Here is a 20,109-nt window from a genome sequence, read left to right on the forward strand (position 1 = left end):
AAGAAGTTCAAATACACTGAGAATCCCCTGCTAGAGACTGTACGGGCAGGCACTCTGGTTACCAGTCCCAGCTGGCTCAACCTTCAGCCAAACCTGCAAAGACAACAGGTATGTGAGTGAAGGCCATCTTGGACCCTCCAGATAGCCAGTTTGCCAGCTGAAAACCACAACAATGTCTTGGAGGATCAGTGGGATCACTAGCCAAAATCTGCCCAGATTCTTAATGTATAAAAGCACAAGAAAAAGAACATGGTTGCTTTTAAGAGTCTAATTGTTGAGGTACTTTGTTACACAGCAGTAGACTCAGCAGAAATGAAAATTATATTGCTTAGTCCAAGCCAGGTGTGTCAGGAGAACAGGTGAGGATTAGTAAACCAAGTCAGAATCAGAAAGCCCATAGGACGTATCAGTGCAGAGTTTCAAATTTTAGAAGTAGCAAGGGAAAGATACAAGTCCTCGATAGAAATAAAATCTAGGAACAAAATTACAACTGTTGAAAACATATTTTCCCACCATCAAGGTTGGTTTTCAGATGAACTAAAGCATAACATTGTGTCTTGAGGATTTTATAGTAAAATACTGTCAACCATTGGCCAAGAAACACACTGCTGTGAACTGCAATTTCACCAGCTGAGGCTTGTCTAGAGTCCAGAAGGAAGTTTTCTGTTGATTGGTAAGTTTTAGGCCTTGATGAGTCAAAGCCAGCACTTGAAATGCCAACACAATGTGGGAGCAAGTCGCTACGAGTTCACAGCTATTCGTGAGTAGTCTACCCAGTTAATGAATAGGAATCCAGGAAGCTAAGGGCTCAAGACTAACAGAACCTGAGAGGCAAAGCTGGAAGGAAGTCAGGAACTGAATCAAACTGGTAGATATAGACAAGGAGAGAGACATTAGGACTAAACCAGAGGCAAGGAAAATGAGGTGGAAATATGTAACAAATAGGTTTGCATATTGGTGACCTTTGTGTTATCATGGAAGTCAATATCTATTGGATGAATTGAGTCAGCAGCATCTCATGTAATGACAGGCCCTTTAGAACCTAATGCTTTCTGATCAGCATCAGTTGGTCTGAAGGCAGCCCTGTCTTTATGTGACATGGAAATAAAGTTTGGACTTCAGTGGCATTTACGTCTGGTTTCAAATCATGACACTGTCACCTTTGAAAAATGGTACCTTGAGAAAGTGACTTAACTCTCTGTGTGTCCACTTCTTCATCTGTAATAAGGCTGACCCAAATGACTGTTGTAAAAGTTAAACAAAGAAGTAGAATAACATCTAACTTAGTTCCAGGTATACCCAAGGTGATCAATAAATGGAAATTTCTGGTCCATAGGAAGAGAGAACTGTTCACTGAGAAAAAAGACAAAAAGTTGAAGAGTTTACCTCATCTGAAAGGAATTTTTAAAATCTTCAGTTTTATATAGATAGCTAAGTGTAAGGATTGCAGTGGTCAGAAGAAAGACCTTCATGTGGAATATATTTTTGCAATTTCAGCCACCCTCTGTTTTCTCATGATCCTCTCACTTTTGACAAGTAATTCTCCTTTAGCCAGCATTAGATACAGAAAATAGTAATGAAGGGCCAGCAGGTTTGGACAGTAAGACCATGTAGGAGTAATGGAACTGCCCAGTTTGCACCCAAACTTTCTTCAGAATTGGGGTCTATTGCTCTATTAACTATAGTAAAACATGTTGATATTATGCAGACACTATTTTGGTAGAATCATGGGTGGGAAATACAGATTTTGCCATTCTATTATAAATGACTACAGATAATCTAATACTAGCGGTTCCTTAAAAATCAGCCGCACTCTTCCTATTGTAGATCCCTTTTAGGGAATGCTCCCAAATATTAATAAAAACAATGATCTGATCAACCAAAACTCTCCATTCAATCAGTATTATAATTCTTTCTCATTGACTTAATTTGTGTCTGTTTGATCCATGAGGCTGATCTATATAGCAAAGAGCAAAGATGAGAGAGAGGTCTCTGTACTGGAATTTGAGAAAGAGAGATGGAAATTTTCCACCGACTTTTATGCACAGAATAGAACACAATCAAATTAGAAAATGGTGAAGAGCAACAAAGAGTTCATACAATACTTTCCTTTTGACAGGCCAATAAATACTCAAACTGAATAATTTACCAAAAGAAAAAGAGCCTACTCAAACCTCATGACCTTTTGAACAATGAGCAAGAGTTCAATTATCCACAAATGTTCTATTAGAAGTCAGCTTTCCAGGCTGCAGTGCTATTTCAGCAGTCATATATTAGAATTATTCAAGAGGGAGAATATTGCCTATGTAGTTTCTGTGTCCTGCTATAGTTTAAGTTACCTTCTTTTTAAAAGCCGACTGCCACACAAAGTAGGACTTTGACAAAAAAAAAAGTAGGAGGAAGCAATTATTTTAATAATGGTTCTAGTGAGTTTGAGCTATTAGATTTCACCGGAACACTTTATTTGCAAATTGCTAGAGTGATACTGTCACTTTAGAAAATATATAATTTGCTTCCATTAGAGACTTAGAGTAACTTTCCAATAGTACCCAGAGAATTTTTCCATCACCATCCATGTGAACTGCAGTGCTGCTGAGTGTACAGCTCATTACTTCCTTGAGGTAATCTGGGTTCCAGGAACTGGAGAGCTTTTTCTTTCACTGATATCTTGTAAAATCCTACAGCTTCCCTTACACATAAGGCTGTAGAAATCATGTGGAATATCACAAAATTTGAAACCAAATAATCAGAGTTTACTACCAGTATGAAAGTATCAATACATTATGAACTCAGTCAGTTCTTGTGGAAGTGACTTTTTTTGTGATTTAAATTTATCTTCAAAAATCCTTTGTCAGTCTTCACATTATCTTTGATATTCTTCTTGATCCTTTATGTATTTTGCTATATCTTTCTGAATTGTTGAGATTTGAACCAAGGGCTCTACAAAAAAGAAAAAATCAAAAAACAAATTCTGACAGATCTAAAGATAGTAGAAACACAGTTTCACTATTTTGACACTGAATGATTATTTATTCACTGAATTAGGCTAACTGAGGAAAAAGAACTGAATTCTTATCAGAGCAGAGTTAACTAAACTCTCAAATATACCTGAGGTCAGACCCAACTGAGGTTGACTCTTGTCATTTCTGGCTGTGTCATCTTGGGTGAGTTATGTTCCTTTCTCAGTCATTCTTTACTACTCTGTAGAAAAGGGGAGTATCACACTTGGCTTGTAGTGCTGTTGTGAGGATTGGAAATAACATCATAAAATGTTTATTGCTTGACACCTAGTAAGTGCTCCAAAAGGTACTTACATTTTCCCTTCTCTTCCACTTCTTCTCTTTCCCTCCTGTCCTATGTTGAAAGCTTGATTTTTCTCACAAACCTTTACCAAAAAAAAAAGAAACATTGCTTGTCTCTTACCTTTCACACATGTCATTTAGATTTTGAATCTGTCATTCCAAAAGTTTACTCATGATTTTTATTCAGTGATTCCAGGAACTCACTAAGCATTGCCCTTATTGCATTATACAGGTCATCAGTGTAAAATTTAAATGTCACCTGGTCTGTAAATTGAGTTTACTGTATATTTCGTGTAGGCATGTGCTGCTAAGAGTGTGGCTTACCTATCCTTATTATCCAGACTACTTATTCACATTGAACTACCCTGTTTTCTAATAACCCTACTGCATTTTATTTTGTCAAATTTTAGTATGAAACATAGCACTTGCCATAAAGATTTTATTAGCATGAAACCTTTCAAACTTCTAAAATGCTATGAACCTTACATATATTAGCTAATTTAGAAAGAAATTCGTCATATGCACAATAAGCTTTACATATGTGTCAATGTTTCCTTAGAGGATAAATTTGCTCTTTTTATTCCTTAATAAGGACTTTATTTTCATGTTCATTGAAAACATTAAGAAGCATGTGGCAACATTCTGTCAAGTTAAAGGAGCCGCAGTGCAAACACTCTACTTATTAACATTATTCACAGTTTCTGTCCTAAACAGCTTTAAACTACTTACTATTCACCATAAGGGTATAAAACATGCAGTGTAGCTTCAAAATCAATGACATGTTGCCCTCTATCCAATGTTGTTCTTTGGCAAAGAGAAAGAGCTGCTTCTCAAACTCAGCATGGCAGTTTTTAATTCACACTTAAATTTCCGCTTGAGGAGGCAAGCCAAAACAAACTAGTCCTCCCTGAGATGCACCCTGGGAATAAGTGCCCTCCCAACTTTAATAATTATCTGAGAAGAGTCTTTCCCCCACTCCCCTTTTCCATCTGAATAGGAGTTGCCTATTAGGACCTGGTTGTTTTCTAGTCCTTTATCTGCATAATTCACAGACGTCAACCTGCTGACTCTATTCTGTCCCATAGAATTATAGTCTTTGTTTGCTGAGTAAATTATCTCTTTGCAGCTATAATTAGGGAGACACTATATAGAAGTTGTAAGATGAAATGACTATCAGCATTTAGATAGATAGACAGATACTACATTTTTAGTTAATCATATTCTGATTGAAGACTGCTTTTTCTTTTCTAAATTAACCTATGTGCATGCTTGCAAAACAGTATGTGTACTTAGGAAAGCTTTATTTAAACACAGATAGCTTCAGGCTATGTAAATATTTGTTATAGTCACCTCATTCATCTTTAAAAACACACTACTGTAAAAGGAAATATATCATTATTTAGTTACAGAGCTTGGTAATAGAAACAAGAAACTATGATTTTTGTATCCACCCACAGTTGTTTCTCAATGATTACATGGATATTAGGTACAGTTTTTCCTTCCCCATTTGATATTCTATGCAATTCAGCCTAATTCTTCAAATATCAAATGTTTTTAGTATGTTTTTGTATTTTCTTTGCCTAAGTTCCTAACAAAGTATTTTTCAGAAGAAAGTGATACACAGAGGCCTTGGTACTACAATTAAAAGAGACACATGTTTGGGCCTCCCTGGTGGCGCAGTGGTTGGGAGTCCGCCTGCCGATGCAGGGGATGCGGGTTCGTGCCCCGGACTGGGAGGATCCCATGTGCCGCGGAGCGGCTGGGCCCGTGGGCCATGGCCGCTGGGCCTGCGCATCCGGAGCCTGTGCTCCGCAGCGGGAGAGGCCACAGCAGTGAGAGGCCCGCATACCGCAAAAAAAAAAAAAAAAAAAAGAAAAGGAAAAAAAAAAAAAAAAGAGACACATGTTTGAATCACACGGGGTTTCAAAGATGATCCAATATAGTAAAATTGGGAGGAAACAGTTCTTTTTTTTTTTGACTTTTTATTTTATATTGGAGTATAGCTGATTAACAGTGTTGTGCTAGTTTCCGGTGCACAGCAAAGCGACTCAGCCATACATATACATGTATCCTTTCTCCCTCAGGCTCCCCTCCCACCCAGGCTGCCACATAACATTGAGCAGAGTTCCCTGTGCTATACAGTAGGTCCTTGTTGGTTATCCTTTTTAAATATGGCAGTATGTACATGTCAATCCCAAACTCCCTAACTATCTCTTCCCTCCACCCTTCCCCCCCAGTAACTATAAGTTCATTCTCTAAGTCTGTGAGTCCATTTCTGTTTTGTAAATACACTCATTTGTATGATTTCTTTTTGATTCCACATAAAAATGATATCATATGATATTTCTCTTTCTCTGTCTGACTTACTTCACTCAGTATGACAATCTCTAAGTCCACCCATGTTGCTGCAGATGGCATTATTTTGTTTTTTTTATGGCTGAGTAATATTCCATTGTATACATGTACATCTTCTTTATCCATTCCTCTGTCGATGGACATTTAGGTTGCTTCCATGTTTTGGCTATTGTAAACAGTGCTGCAATGAACATTGGGGTGCATGTATCCTTTTGGACCATGTTTTTCTCTGGATATATGCCAGGAGTGGGATTGCAGGGTCATATGGTAGTATGGAAACACAAAAGAGCCCGAATAGCCAAAGCAATCTTGAAAAAGAAAAGTGGAGCTGGAAGAATTGGGCTCCCTGACTTCAGACTATACTACAAAGCTATAGTCATCAAAACAGTGTGGTATTGGCACAAAAATAGAACTATAGATCAATGGAACAGGATAGAAACTCCAGAAATAAACCCATGCACCTATGGTCAATTAATCTATGACAAAGGAAACAAGACTATACAATGGTGGAAAGACAATCTCTTCAACAAATGGTGCTGGGAAAAGTGGACAGTTACATGTAAAAAAAGTGAAATTAGATCATTCTTTAACACCATACACAAAAATAAGATGAAAATGGATTAAAGACCTAAATGTGAGACCAGACACTGTAAAACTCCTAGAGGAATACATAAGCAGAACACTCTTTGACATAAATCACAGCAATATATTTTCTGATCTGTATCCCAGAGTAATGGAAATAAAACCAAAAATAAACAAATGAGACCTAATTAAACTCAAAAGCTTTTGCACAGCAAAGGAAACCATAAACAAAACAAAAAGACAAACCATGGAATGGGAGAAAATATTTGCAAATGATGTGACCAACAAGGGATTAGTCTCCAAAATCTACAAACAGCTCATGTGGCTTCTTATCATCAAAACAAACAACCCAATCAAAAAATGGGCAGAAGACCTAAATAGACATTTTTCCAAGGAAGGCATACAGATGGCCAAGAGGCACACGAAAAGATGTTCAACTTTGCTAATGATTAGAGAAATGCAAATCAAAACCACAATGAGATATCACCTCACACTAGTCAAAATGGCTATCATCAGAAAATCCACAAACAATAAGTGCTGGAGAGGATGTGGAGAGAATGGAACCCTCCTTCTGTGGATGGGAATGTAAATTGGTGGAGCCACCATGGAGAACAATATGGATGTTCCTTAAAAAACTACAAATAGAGCTACCATATGACCCTGGGAGAAAACAGTTCTGAACAGTATATTCATCTATAGTAGTATATTAGGAAGCAATAATTTGGGCTTCGACACATACAGTGAAGAAAATTTTGATTCACAAATATTTTGCTCAAGTGTTATATTTCTGGAGTTTTATTACATTTAAAGTTTTCTCTGTTCTTTCAATTTGCTGTAGATTGGTCCACCCAATGGTTGATGACTAGTTTTTGAACACTGAAGTGTAGGAAAAGTTCACTGCATTGAAGTTGTTACTGAACTCGGGTTTGGCTGCTCACTGATCAAAAGCCAATAATTCAAGAGGAAAGTGTCAATAGAAAGGAAAGGTGCTTTAATCAGAAAAGCCAGCAATCTGGGGGAGAAGGTAGAATCATGTCCCAAGACTAACTCCAAAGATTCTACTCAGCCATGACAGTTTTTAAAGGGAAAAATGGGGGAGGGGGGAGAATATCAGTGAACCACTGAGGTAGGAGGTTGAGGTCTGCCTCATTCTCCATTGCCTGTGGACTGGCTGGCTCTGTCTTCAGATGTTATCTTGCCTGCATGATCTGCCTGCAGGATCGCTAAGGGGGCTGTGGCAGGTAGAGAGCTTAGCCATTCTTTAACTACTTAGTTCTTCATTCTTATTTATTTTATCTAGGAAAAGAATCAACAGGTTAAGCAAGGCATGGTGTGCATTCAGGAGAGTATAAGTCAAAGAGTTATTATTTAAACTGCCTAGTGATCTCATTTCTGTAATTCGGTTCTTTCAAGATCAGAAGGGGACAGAAATGGGCAAACCGGAAAGGGGCAAAAGAGCTGCTTTAAAAGTGTAGGCAAAATTCACTGCATTTTTTTCAATTTTATAACAATTTTGGATGAGGATTCTTGGAAGTGTAAGTTGACATTAGTGACCGTATGTCACAGCATTGTTTTGTAAACACGGTTAAATAGTAGTGAACATTAATTCTTAATGTAAAAGCAGTTTTTTTGGCCAGGATTCAGCAGCCTCTTAATTCATTTTTTAAAAGAAGTTGTTTTTTAATGTATAGAAAATTTTAATTGAATTGCTATATAAAAAAATGGGGTCTCTGATAGTAAACATGTGCAATCATAGTTATGGTTTCCATTTTTCTTGAGGGTGGCAAATATATACATGGTACAAGCTAATCAGAATGTTGCATTATCTTTCCATTATATATATATGTTAATCTTTTATATGTGCAAATAATACAGAAGTTGGGGTCAATACCACTCTCTTACACTTGCAGAGTATTGGAATATCTGCCCCTCACCAAGAAAATTCACTTTTTTTTAAACTCGAGTATAGTAGCTTTATGATATTGTACTAGTTTATACTGTACAGCAGAGTGAATTGGCTATATGTACACATATATACCCTCTTTTTTGGATTTCCTTCTCATTTAGGTCACCACAGAGCACTGAGTAGAGTTCCCTGTATTATACAGTAAGTTCTCATTAGTTATCTATTTTATACATAGTATCAACAGTGAATATATGTCAATCCCAATCTCCCAATTCATCCCACCTGCCTTTCCCCCTTGGTATCCATACGTTTGTTATCTACGTCTGTGTCTCTATTTCTGCCTTGTAAATAAGATAGTCTATACAAATTTTTTCAGATTCCACGTATGTGTGTTAATATACGATATTCGTTTTTCTCTTTCTGAATTATTTCACTCTGTATGATGATCTCTAGGTCCACCCATGTCTCTACAAATGACCCATCTCATTCCTTTTTATGGCTAATATTCCACTGTATATATGTACCACATATTTATCCATTCCTCTGTTGATGGACATTTGGTTTGCTTCCATGTCCTGTCTGTTTTAAATAGTGCTACAATGAACATTGGGGTGCATGTGGCTTTTTGAATTATGGTTTTCTCTGGGTATATGCCCAGTAGTGGGATTGCTGGGTCATATAGTAGTTCTATTTTAGTTTTTTAAGGAATCTCCATACTGTTCTACATGGTGGCTGTATCATTTTATATTCCTACCAAAAATGCATGAGGGTTCCATTTTCTGCACACCCTCACCAGCATTTATTGTTTGTAGATTTTTTGATGATGGCCATTCTGACCAGTGTGTGGTGATACCACATTGTGGTTTTGATTTGCATTTCTCTAATAATTAGTGATGTTGAGCATCTTTTCATGTGTTTGTTGGCCATCTATATGTCTTCTCTGGAGAAATGTCTATTTAGGTCTTCTGCCCATTTTTGGATTGGGTTGCTTGTTTTTTTGATATTGAGCTACATGAGCTGTTTATATATTTTGGAGATTAATCCTTTGTCAGTTGTTTCATTTGCAAATATTTTCTCCCATTCTGAGGGTTGTCTTTTTGTCTTGTTTATGGCTTCCTTTGCTATGCAAAAGCTTTTAAGTTTCATTTGTTTATTTTTGTTTTTATTCTCATTACTCTAGGAGGTGGGTCAAAAAAGATCTTGCTGTGATTTTTGTCAGAGTGTTCTCCTATGTTTTCCTCTCAGAGTTTTACAGTGTCTGGCCTTATATTTAGGTCTTTAATACATTTTGAGTTTACTTTTGTGTATGGTGTTAGGGAGTGTTCTAATTTCCTTCTTTTACATGTAGCTGTTCAGTTTTTCTAGCACCACTTACCAAAGAGGCTATCTTTGCTCCATTGTGTATTCTGACCTCCTTTGTCATAGCTTAGGTGACCATAGGTGCATGGGTTTATCTCATGGCTTTCTATTGTGTTCTGTTGATCCATATTTCTGTTTTTGTGCCAGTACCATACTGTCCTGATTACTTTAGCTTTGTATTATAGTCAGAAGTCAGGGAGTCTGATTCCTCCAGCTCCATTTTTGTTTCTCAAGATTGCTTTTGCTATTTGAGGTATTGGTATTGTTTCCATACCAATTGTAAATTTTTTGCTCTAGTCCTCTGAAAAATGCCATTGGTAATTTGATAGGGATTGCATTGAATTTGTAGATTGCTTTGGGTAGTATAGTCATTTTCACAATGTTGATTCTTCCAATCCAAGAACATGGTATACCTTTCCATCTGTTTGCGTCGCCTTTGAATTCTTTCATCAGTATCTTATAGTTTTCTGCATACAGGTCTTTTGCCTCCTTAGGTAGGTTTATTTCTAGGTATTTTATTCTTTTTTTGAAATGGTAAATGGGATTGTTTCCTTAATTTCTCTTTCTGATCTATTGTTGTTAGTGTACAGGAATGCAAGAGATTTCTGTGTATTAATTTTGTATCCTGTGACTTTACTAAATTGTTGATTAGCTCTAGTAGTTTTCTGGTGTCATCTTCAGGATTTTCTATGTAGAGTATCATGTCATCTGCAAAAAGTGACAGTTTTATTTCTTCTTTCCAATTCTTATTCTTTTTAAATCTTCTTCTCTGATTGCTGTGGCTAGGGTTTCCAAAACTATGTTGAGTAATAGTGTCAAGTGTGGGCACCCTTGTCTTGTTCCTGATTTTAGAGGAAATACTTTCAGTTTTTCACCACTGAGAATGATGTTTGCTGTGGGCTTGTCATATACAACCTTTATTATGTTGAGGTAGGTTCCTTCTATACCCACTTTCTGGAGAGTTTTTATCATAAATGGGTGCAGAATTTTTTTTTTTTTTTTTTTTTTTTTTTTTTGCGGTATGTGGGCCTCTCACTGTTGTGGCCTCTCCCATTGCGGAGCACAGGCTCCGGATGCGCAGGCCCAGCGGCCATGGCTCACGGGCCCAGCCGCTCCGCGGCATATGGGATCCTCCCAGACCGGGGCACGAACCCGTATCCCCTGCATCGGCAGGCGGACTCTTAACCACTGCGCCACCAGGGAGGCCCCAGAATTTTTTTTTAACATCTTTATTGGAGCATAATTGCTTTACAATGGTGTGTTACCTTCTGCTCTATAACAAAGTGAATCAGTATACATATACATATATCCCCATATCTCTTCCCTCTTGTGTCTCCCTCCCACCCTCCCTATTCTACCCCTCAAGGTGGTCACAAAGAACTGAGCGGATCTCCCTGTGCTATGTGGCTGCTTCCCACTAGCTATTTATTTTACATTTCGTAGTGTATATAAGTCCATGTAACTCTCTCACTTCGTCTCAGCTTACTCTTCCCCCTCCCTGTGTCCTCAAGTCCATTCTCTACATCTGTGTCTTTATTCCCCCACTAGGTTCTTAAGAACTTTTTTTTTTTAAGATTCCATATATATGTGTTAACATATGGTATTTGTTTTTCTCTTTCTGACTTACTTCACTCTGTATGACAGACTCTAGGTCCATCCACCTCACTACAAATAACTCAATTTCATTTCTTTTCATGGCTGGGTAATATACCATTGTGTATATGTGCCACATCTTCTTTATACATTCATCTGTCAATGGACACTTGGGTTGCTTCCATGTCCTGGCTAATGTAAATAGAACTGCAATGAACATTGTGGTACATGACTCTTTTTGAATTATGGTTTTCTCAGGGTATATGCCCAGTAGTGGGATTGCTGAGTCATATAGTAGTTAGTTCTATATTTAGTTTTTTAGGAACTTCCATACTGTTCTCCATAGTGCCTGTATCAATTTTCATTCTCACCAACAGTGCAAGAGGGTTCCCTTTTCTCCACGCCATCTCCAGCATTTACCGTTTGTAGATTTTTTTGATCATGGCCATTCTTACTGGTGTGAGGTGATACCTCATTTTAGTTTTGATTTACATTTCTCTAATGATTAGTGATGTTGAGCATACTTTCATTTGTTTGTTGGCAATCTGTATATCTTCTTTGGAGAGATGTCTATATAGGTCTTTGGCCCATTTTTGGATTGGGTTGTTTTTTTTTTTTTTTATATTGAGCTGCATGGGCTGCTTGTATATTTTAGAGATTAATACTTGTCAGTTGCTTCATTTGCAAATATTTTCTCCCATTCTGAGGGTTGTTTTTTCGTCTTCTTTATTGTTTCCTTTGCTGTGAATAAGCTTTTAAGTTTTCATTGGGTCCCATTTGTTTATTTTTGTTTTTATTTCCATTTCTTTAGGAGGTGGGTCAAAAAGGATTGTACTGTGATTTATGTCATAGAGTGTTCTTCCTATGTTTTTCTCTCAGATTTTTATAGTGTCTGCCCTTACATTTAGATCTTTAGTCAATTTTGAGTTTATTTTTGTGTATGGTTTTAGGGAGTATTCTAATTTCCTTCTTTTACATGTAGCTGTCCAGTTTTCCCAGGACCACTTATTGAAGAGGCTGTCTTTTCTCCATTGTATATTCTTGCCTCCTTTATCAAAAATAAGGTGACCATATGTGCATGGGTTTATCTCTGGCTTTCTATCCTGTTCCATTGATCTATATTTCTGTTTTGGAGCCAGTACCATACTGTCTTGGTTACTGTAGCTTTGTAGTATAGTCTAAAGTCAGGGAGCCTGATTCCTCCAGCTCTGTTTTTCTTTTTCAAGATTGCTTTGGCTGTTCAGGGTCTTTTATGTTTCCATGAACACAAAAGACCATTGGTAAATTGTCTGTGAAAAACGCCATTGGTAGTTTGATAGGGATTGCACTGAATCTGTAGATTGTAGATAGAAAGTCAACTTACATCAGTGTCTTATAGTTTTCTGCATATAGGTCTTTTGTCTCCTTAGGTAGGTTTATTCCTAGATATTTTATTCTCTTTGTGCAATGGTAAATGGGAGTGTTTCCTTAATTTCTCTTTAGATTTGTCATCATTAGTGTATAGGAATGCCAGAGATTTCTGTGCATTAATTTTGTATCCTGCTACTTTACCAGATTCATTGATTAACTCTAGTAGTTTTCTGGTAGTATCTTTAGAATTCTCTATGTATAGTATCATGTCATCTGCAAAGAGTGACAGCTTTACTTCTTCTCTTCCTGTTTGGATTCATTTTATTGCTTTTTCTTCTCTGATTGCTGTGGCAAAAACTTCCAAAACTGTTGAATAATAGTGGTGTCAGTGGATAACCGTGTCTTGTTCCTGATCTTACTGGAAATGGTTTCAGTTTTTCACCATTGAGAACGATGTTGGCTGTGGGTTTGTCATATATGGCCTTTATTATGTTGAGATAAGTTCCCTCTTTGCTTACTTTTTGAAGGGTTTTTATCATAAATGGGTGTTGAATTTTGTTGAAAGCTTTTTCTGCATTTATTGAGATGATCATATGGTTTTTCTCCTTCAATTTGTTAATATGGTTTATCACATTGATTGATTTGCATATATTGAAGAATCCTTGCATTCCTGGGATAAACCCCACTTGATCATGGTGTATGATCCTTTTAATGTGCTGTTGGATTCTGTTTGCTAGTATTTTTTGGAGCATTTTTGCATCTGTGTTCATCAGTGATATTGGCCTGTAGTTTTCTTTCTTTGTGACATCTTTGTCTGGTTTTGGTATCAGGGTGATGGTGGCCTCATAGAATGAGATTGCGAGTGGTCCTCCCTCAGCTATATTGTGGAAGAGTTTGAGAAGGATAGGTGTTGCTCTTCTCTAAGTGTTTGATAGAAGTCGCCTGTGAAGCCATCTGGTCCTGGGCTTTTGTTTGTTGAAAGATTTTTAATCACAGTCTCAATTTCATTTTTTTGTGATTGGTCTGTTTATATTTTCTATTTCTTCCTGATTCAGTCTCAGAAGGTTGTGCTTTTCTAAGAATTTGTCCATTTCTTCCAGGTTGTCCATTGTATTGGCATATAGTTGCTTGTTGTAATCTCTCAGTATCCTTTGTATTTCTATTGAGGCTTGATTTGTGACCCAAGATGTGGTCTATCCTGGAGAATGTTACGTGTGCACTTGAGAAGAATGTGTACTCTGCTACTTTTGGATGGAATGTCCTATAAATATCAATTAAGTCTATCTGGTCTAATGTATCATTTAAGGCTTGTGTTTCCTTATTAATTTTCTGTCTGGATGGCCTATCCATTGGTGTAAGTGGAGTGTTAAAGTCCCCCACTATTATTGTGTTACTATATATTTCCCCTTTTATGGCTGTTAACATTTGCCTTATGTATTGAGGTATTCCTATATTGGGTGCAGAAATATTTAAAACTGTAATATCTTCTTCTTGGATTGATCCCTTGATCATTACATAGTGTCCTTCCTTATCTCTTGTGACAGTCTTTATTTTAAAAAGTCTGTTTTGTCTTTTATGAGTATTGCTACTCCAACTTTCTTTTGATTTCCATTTACATGGGATATATTTTTCCATCCCCTCACTTTCAGTCTGTATGTGTCCATGGGTCTGAAGTGGGTCTCTTGTAGACAACATATATAAGGTGCTTGCTTTTTTATCCATTCATCCAGTCTGTGTCTTTTGGTTGGAGCATTTAATCCATTTACATTTAAGGTAATTATTGATATGTATGTTCCTATTACCATTTTCTTAATTTTGGGGGGTTTGTTTTTATATCACCAAGAAAATTCTCTTGATTTTCATCCTGTGACTGGCCAGTTATGATTTCCATGGCCTTCTAGGGTCTTGAACTGAATATTTCTAAGGTGTCTTGGAAGATGCATAGTATTTGAACCAGGGATACCTCACTTAATTGTATAAAGAATTGAGGAACATGAAGTATTTCCTAATGGCCACATGTTTTAAAAAAGTGCAGTGGTCCTGACTATATCTAATCATTGCTTTCCTTAATTTAACTACAAATGAACCAAAGTTAATTGTAATCAATGTTATGTGGGAACCAAATATAGCAAACTTGCTCATTATCCTCAGAACAGAACACATGGTACATGCTCCATAAATAAAGAGTAAATAAAGAAAACATATAGTTTTACTAAAAAAGGGAGGAAAACTGAATATGTAGGTTAGAAAATGAGAAAATGAAAAATGACTCAAGTGAAACTGCCTTTCTCCATCTGGCTTTTCCTAAAGAGTTCTGAAGAGGAGCTGAGAATAGATTTTTTTTTTCTTCCTTTATGGTAAAGATGCATTTTTCAAAGGTCAAAGAGAGCATCAAAGAAGTGCCTAAGACTGTTTTATTTTAACCATCATTAGTATGTAATAGTACCAGAGTCACCTTGGCAAGCCATATGCTAGAAAATCATATATGGAAAGTCATATTCCCTTTTAAGACAAAGATTTTTGAATATTCCCTCCATTTCAATAGTTATCATTGGTACTAGGTGTTATCAATTTAAATTAAGCTTTCTTCCATTCTGATTTGAATAAATGATTGAACAAACATGCAAACAAGAATAGACAAATTTTCAATGCAGAAAAATTTCAAATTTTCAATGCAGAAAAATTCTGAATAATTTCTATAGATACTCTACCCTCAAGTAGGTGGAGCATAACTCCCAATTCCTTAAAGGTAGGCTATGCATAGTGACTTCCTTTCAAAGAGTACAGAATTAAAATAGGGAAGTAGGGCCTCCCTGGTGGCGCAGTGGTTAAGAGTCCGCCTGCCGATGCAGGGGATACGGGTTCGTGCCCCGGTCTGGGAGGATCCCATATGCCGCGGAGCGGCTGGGCCCGTGAGCCATGGCCGCTGGGCCTGCGCATCCGGAGCCTGTGCTCCGCAACGGGAGAGGCCACAACAGTGAGAGGCCCACATACCGCAAAAAAAAAAAATAAATAAATAAAATAAAATAAAATAGGGAAGTATAGTAACTTTACAGTGGAGAAACCTGACAAATACTACCTAATTCAGGTGATTACAGTCAACATTAACAATGATTGATTATGTTGATAGTATTTACCCTTCATAAAACGTGATGGAAATGGCACTTTAACTCTGTGGTCTTCTTCCCAAAACTTGTAACACAATGAGGAAAACATTAAATTCCTGTTGAGGAATATTATGCAAAATGCCTCGTTAGTACTACTCAAACCTATCAAGGTCCTCCGAAACAAGGAACGTTTGAGAACAACCAAGAGGTGAATACAGAGACAGGATGACTAGTAACATAATATCCTGGATGGGATCCTGGAACAGAAAAATGACATTAGATAAAAAATAAGAGAATAGTAATAAAGTATGAACATGAATTAATAATAATGTTTCAATACCGATTCACTAATTGTGACCATACTAATGTAAGATACTGAGATATATACTAATAGATCAGTATTGATTCATTAATTGTGTACCATATTAATGGAAGATGTTAGAATGGGGGAAATTGGGTATGAGTTATGTAGGAACTCTCTATACTATCTTCAGATTTTTCTGTAAGTCTAACACTATTCTAAACTATGAAGTATATAAATATAACCAAAAAATTTCAGAATAATATAAAAAATAGATTTCTACATTTAAGAAATCAACTATTTTATAGAACTTTAAATCCAAAAATTTATTTAAGTGTTTATTCATTAATCTAGTATTGAATTAATTTGCTCCCAAATATTTATTTATGATGTTGTATATTACACTTTTTTGAGTGTTAGGGTAGAGGAAACATCATCAGGTTCATAAGTCCTGTTAAAAGGGTGGGGAAGAAAATACCAGCTAAATAGAATTTTAGGATATTAAATAGTTTTTGATATTAAAGTGTTAATTAAAGCTTTGTATGTCAATAAATTAACACTTATTAATGCCCAACTTGCTTGTTTATAGTCCATCTATTTTTGGAAGGAATTAAGTTAATTTTGCATATAATGGTAAGTAAATATGACCTTCGGTATAGGTGGTTGATTTAAACCAATATGACTTTAAATAAACAAAAATATTAAACATTCAAAATATTTAAACATATTTATTATACAAAGTAACATGTTACTTTTCAGTCTAAGTATCAATAGTGTGTGAAGTGCTTTTCATTATTAAATGCAAGTTTATTTATCTTAAATACTCTGGCCAGTTAATTCCATCATATAGTATCTATGCTGCCACATTGATAAATACCTCAAGGTGTACAATCATAGCTCCTGTGTGTTCAGATGATGAATTTGCTAAATGGGATATTTCATTTTTATAGGAATTTTATATTGATAATGTGTAGTATGAAACTTTTAAAACTAAATTATCAGATTTTGAAAATACTCTTAGTGAAAATAGAAATGAAACTAACTTATGTTCAAAAAAGTGCTGAATAAATTAGAGTCTAAAAAAGTGAGTAGCATGACTTCTGACAGGCAATTTATCAATGATCAGATCATGAACACAGAAGAGCATTAAACATTGGAACATTAGAAAAAATTGAAAAAATAATAATAGGTAATTTATCAAATATTCTGTGGAATTATTTATCATTTCTATGTGAAAGGTAAAATTCAAATTCCAGGTTTTGGGTCAAAATAGATTATTTCTTTTTGTACACATCTCTTGATAAAGAACAGAATCTGAATTGCAGCATCTTATTTACAGTCATGATCTGGGATGAGAGCAGAGTAGCCTGACATTTACAATACTTCAGTGGCAATTATAGCACAGTTAATATATCAATTTAATTAAATTCCTGTAGTGATTCATGACATAAAATATCAAAATAAGTTAACTTGCACAGAAACAGACGAAAGATCAATGCAGTGGCAGTGGTATAATGAATTAAATTAAAGTATGACTGCCATCTACTTAAAGGATTGTATGCATAAGTAGATTTTTTTGTAAAGCAATCTTTTAGAAAGATGTCCTTTAGGGAAGTTAGAAAAGATAGATCCCAGAAGGTTCCAAAGATTCCTAAAGTCAACCTTAAGACAGTATCTAAATTATTTTGTATCTTACTGTTAAGGGGGAGTCCAAGAAATATGCTTGCATTAAATAAATGCAAATGGAATTCTTTCTTACACTTTACTAAGTAAAATATGAATTTTGCATTTTCAAATGTGATTTTTCACTAATTTTACAGTGTTTCTAGATAAACTAAGTATCACTGAAATCCTTATGACAATATAAAAGTTATATGTAAAATCAAGAACCCATGTGTCAAAGAGAAAATGTGAAAATGTGAAACTGGTGGGTGAGTTGATCAGGTTCTCTAATCTTCTTCCAGTAGTGAGATCTAAGTAAAATCTGAGAGCTGAGTATGATCATGAAGTTTTATAACAGTTGAAAAGAAGGCTGTTGGCCTTCCTACTAACAAAGACAGTAGGATCTTCAGTAATTAAAAAAAAAAAAAGGAAAGGAAATGTCATTCATTTAGTATTCCAAGCTGATAAAGTGGGCCTTATTGGTTACAATAAATGTGCTAGAGAATAATAATTGGTGCTTTTTTGTACCACTGCTTTATAAATAATCTTGTGATTTTGTAATTTTTACCTTGTAGCTCTGAACATCTTCATCTGAAAAGAAGAATGAGTTGAATTAGATGTTTACTAAGATATCTTCTAATTCAAACATTTTACAGTTTTATGGTGGAGACATGATACCTAGCTAACTTCCTGTGCTAGTAATCGTAGTTTAGTTACTGCTGGAGTAATTATTAACTTACAAATAAAAAAGTATTCTGCTTCACTGAATCAAGCAAAATAAGGTATTGTGTATGTGTATGCAAAGAAAAGAGTGTGAATTAGTTCTGAAATATTCCCGCCAGTTAAAAAATATCAGTAGCTTTGTATGGACATGTGCTCTAGAAATAGGATTACCAAATATTCCAAGAAAATTTGAGTTGCCACCCTCGCCTCAATAGTAATCTACTATCTTGAAAAACTCCATTGGTAATGCTAATGGAAAATCACTTACACTAGGAAAAGAGAACAGATAAACAGATAAAATAGAGTCCTATTTCTCTAACAGTACTGCTGAGTCATTCTCAGTTAAAATTAGGTCCAATTATGAGTAACAGGAAATCTCAAATTATAGCTGCTTACTCAAGATAGAAATTTGTAGATAGAAATTTGTTTCACTCTCACAAAAATATTGGCAAACTATGATGAATATGGTGACTCTGGTCTCCTTAGGGACCCAAGCTCCTTCTGTGCTCTACCATCTTTAACGTGTGGTTTCTACCTTGCTGTGCAAGATATCTGTTCCAGTTCTAGATATTGCGTCCACATTCCAGTCTTCACAGAAGTTTTGTTACCATTTTCCTTACATTTCACTGGTTACACCTAACTGCAAAAAAAGCTAGAAAATATTATAGTTTTAGCAACCCATATGCCCAGCTTAAGTTCATGGGGCCTATTACGAGAAGAAAGTGAGAACAGATATTGGGGGACAACTGGTAGCCTCTGCCACTAGTCTACCCTTTAGCAAAACATTCCTCCGTGGGTGCAAAGATGATTTGAAAGGATTTACATTCTCTGCATTTAGGTTCATTGTTGGGAAGGAAGAAATTCCCACACATTCTTATTCACTAGAGGCGGCATATGCAAAAGTGGAACAAAAGACTGAGAAACATGAGGAAAAACCAAGAGGAATGAATATAATTGCTCTAGTCAGGAAGCTTGTGGATTCAGTATGTAAGCATAGACCAAGGCATTGATGTTGCAAACATTATGAGGATAATTGCATCTCTTATTGCATTAAAGTTTTCATCAGAATGTTTAGCATGGGATACTTGATCCAGTGCTGCCTCTGGACTCCCTCTGCATTTAGGCATCTGTTTACACAGCCATTCCAGCTACTTTCTCTCTTCTATAATGAAAACTTCCAGCTCAGAGCTTTTCTGGGCTCTTTTGTTAGTGTATACAAGGGTACTAGTTGCTTCCTGCGCTGGGTCAGAAATCTGGATGATGAACTGCATGCCATTATAGCTGAATTTTTGGTGGGAATATCAATGATGTTTCATAAAAGCACAATTTTCATGTATTTAGCTTCCAAATTGGTAGAGACAATGTATTTCAAAGGCATTGAAGCAGGAAAGGTTCCCTATTTTCCCCATTCAGACACTATCATCTATTCCATCTCTACAGCAGTTTGCTTCCAGGCAGCTGTCATGGAAGTTCAGACCTTGAGACCATCTTACTGGAAGTTCCTTTTAAGGTTCACCAAGGGCAGATTTGCCGTCATGAACCGAAAAGTCCTTGATGTTTTTGGTACTGGTGCATCTAAACACTTTCAGGACTTCATCCCTAGGTTGGATCCAAGATACACAACTGTAACACCAGAATTGCCCATCGAGTTTCCTTGAAGATGACTGTAACTTGTTAATGTGACTTAATGTTTCATTATTTTTTCCTAGAGAGTTAATTATGTTGAACACAAAGAAGGGGGCCTGAGCTTGAATGTCAGTGTTATTTCAATGAGAGATGCTCTTTTTGTTGTTTGTTTTTCTTACCAATCAGAAATAGAAGCTTTTTAGGAAAGTGTTGCTTAATAATTAAGCTTGCTCTTTAGCCAGA

At 36.1% G+C, this 20,109-nt stretch overlaps 1 protein-coding gene across 1 annotated transcript; it reads left to right on the forward strand.

The window, feature by feature from the left end:
- Positions 1-690: 690 nt before the first annotated feature.
- Positions 691-19,898, forward strand: LOC132489069 (transmembrane protein 135-like). Its single transcript, XM_060098006.1, is given in 2 exon segments — positions 691-760; positions 18,937-19,898. Coding segments are annotated over 2 exon segments (1,032 nt in total).
- Positions 19,899-20,109: the final 211 nt, after the last annotated feature.

The sequence above is a fragment of the Mesoplodon densirostris genome, chromosome 1 (genome assembly GCF_025265405.1).
Source record: "Mesoplodon densirostris isolate mMesDen1 chromosome 1, mMesDen1 primary haplotype, whole genome shotgun sequence".
In the NCBI taxonomy this organism is placed as follows: domain Eukaryota; kingdom Metazoa; phylum Chordata; class Mammalia; order Artiodactyla; family Ziphiidae; genus Mesoplodon; species Mesoplodon densirostris.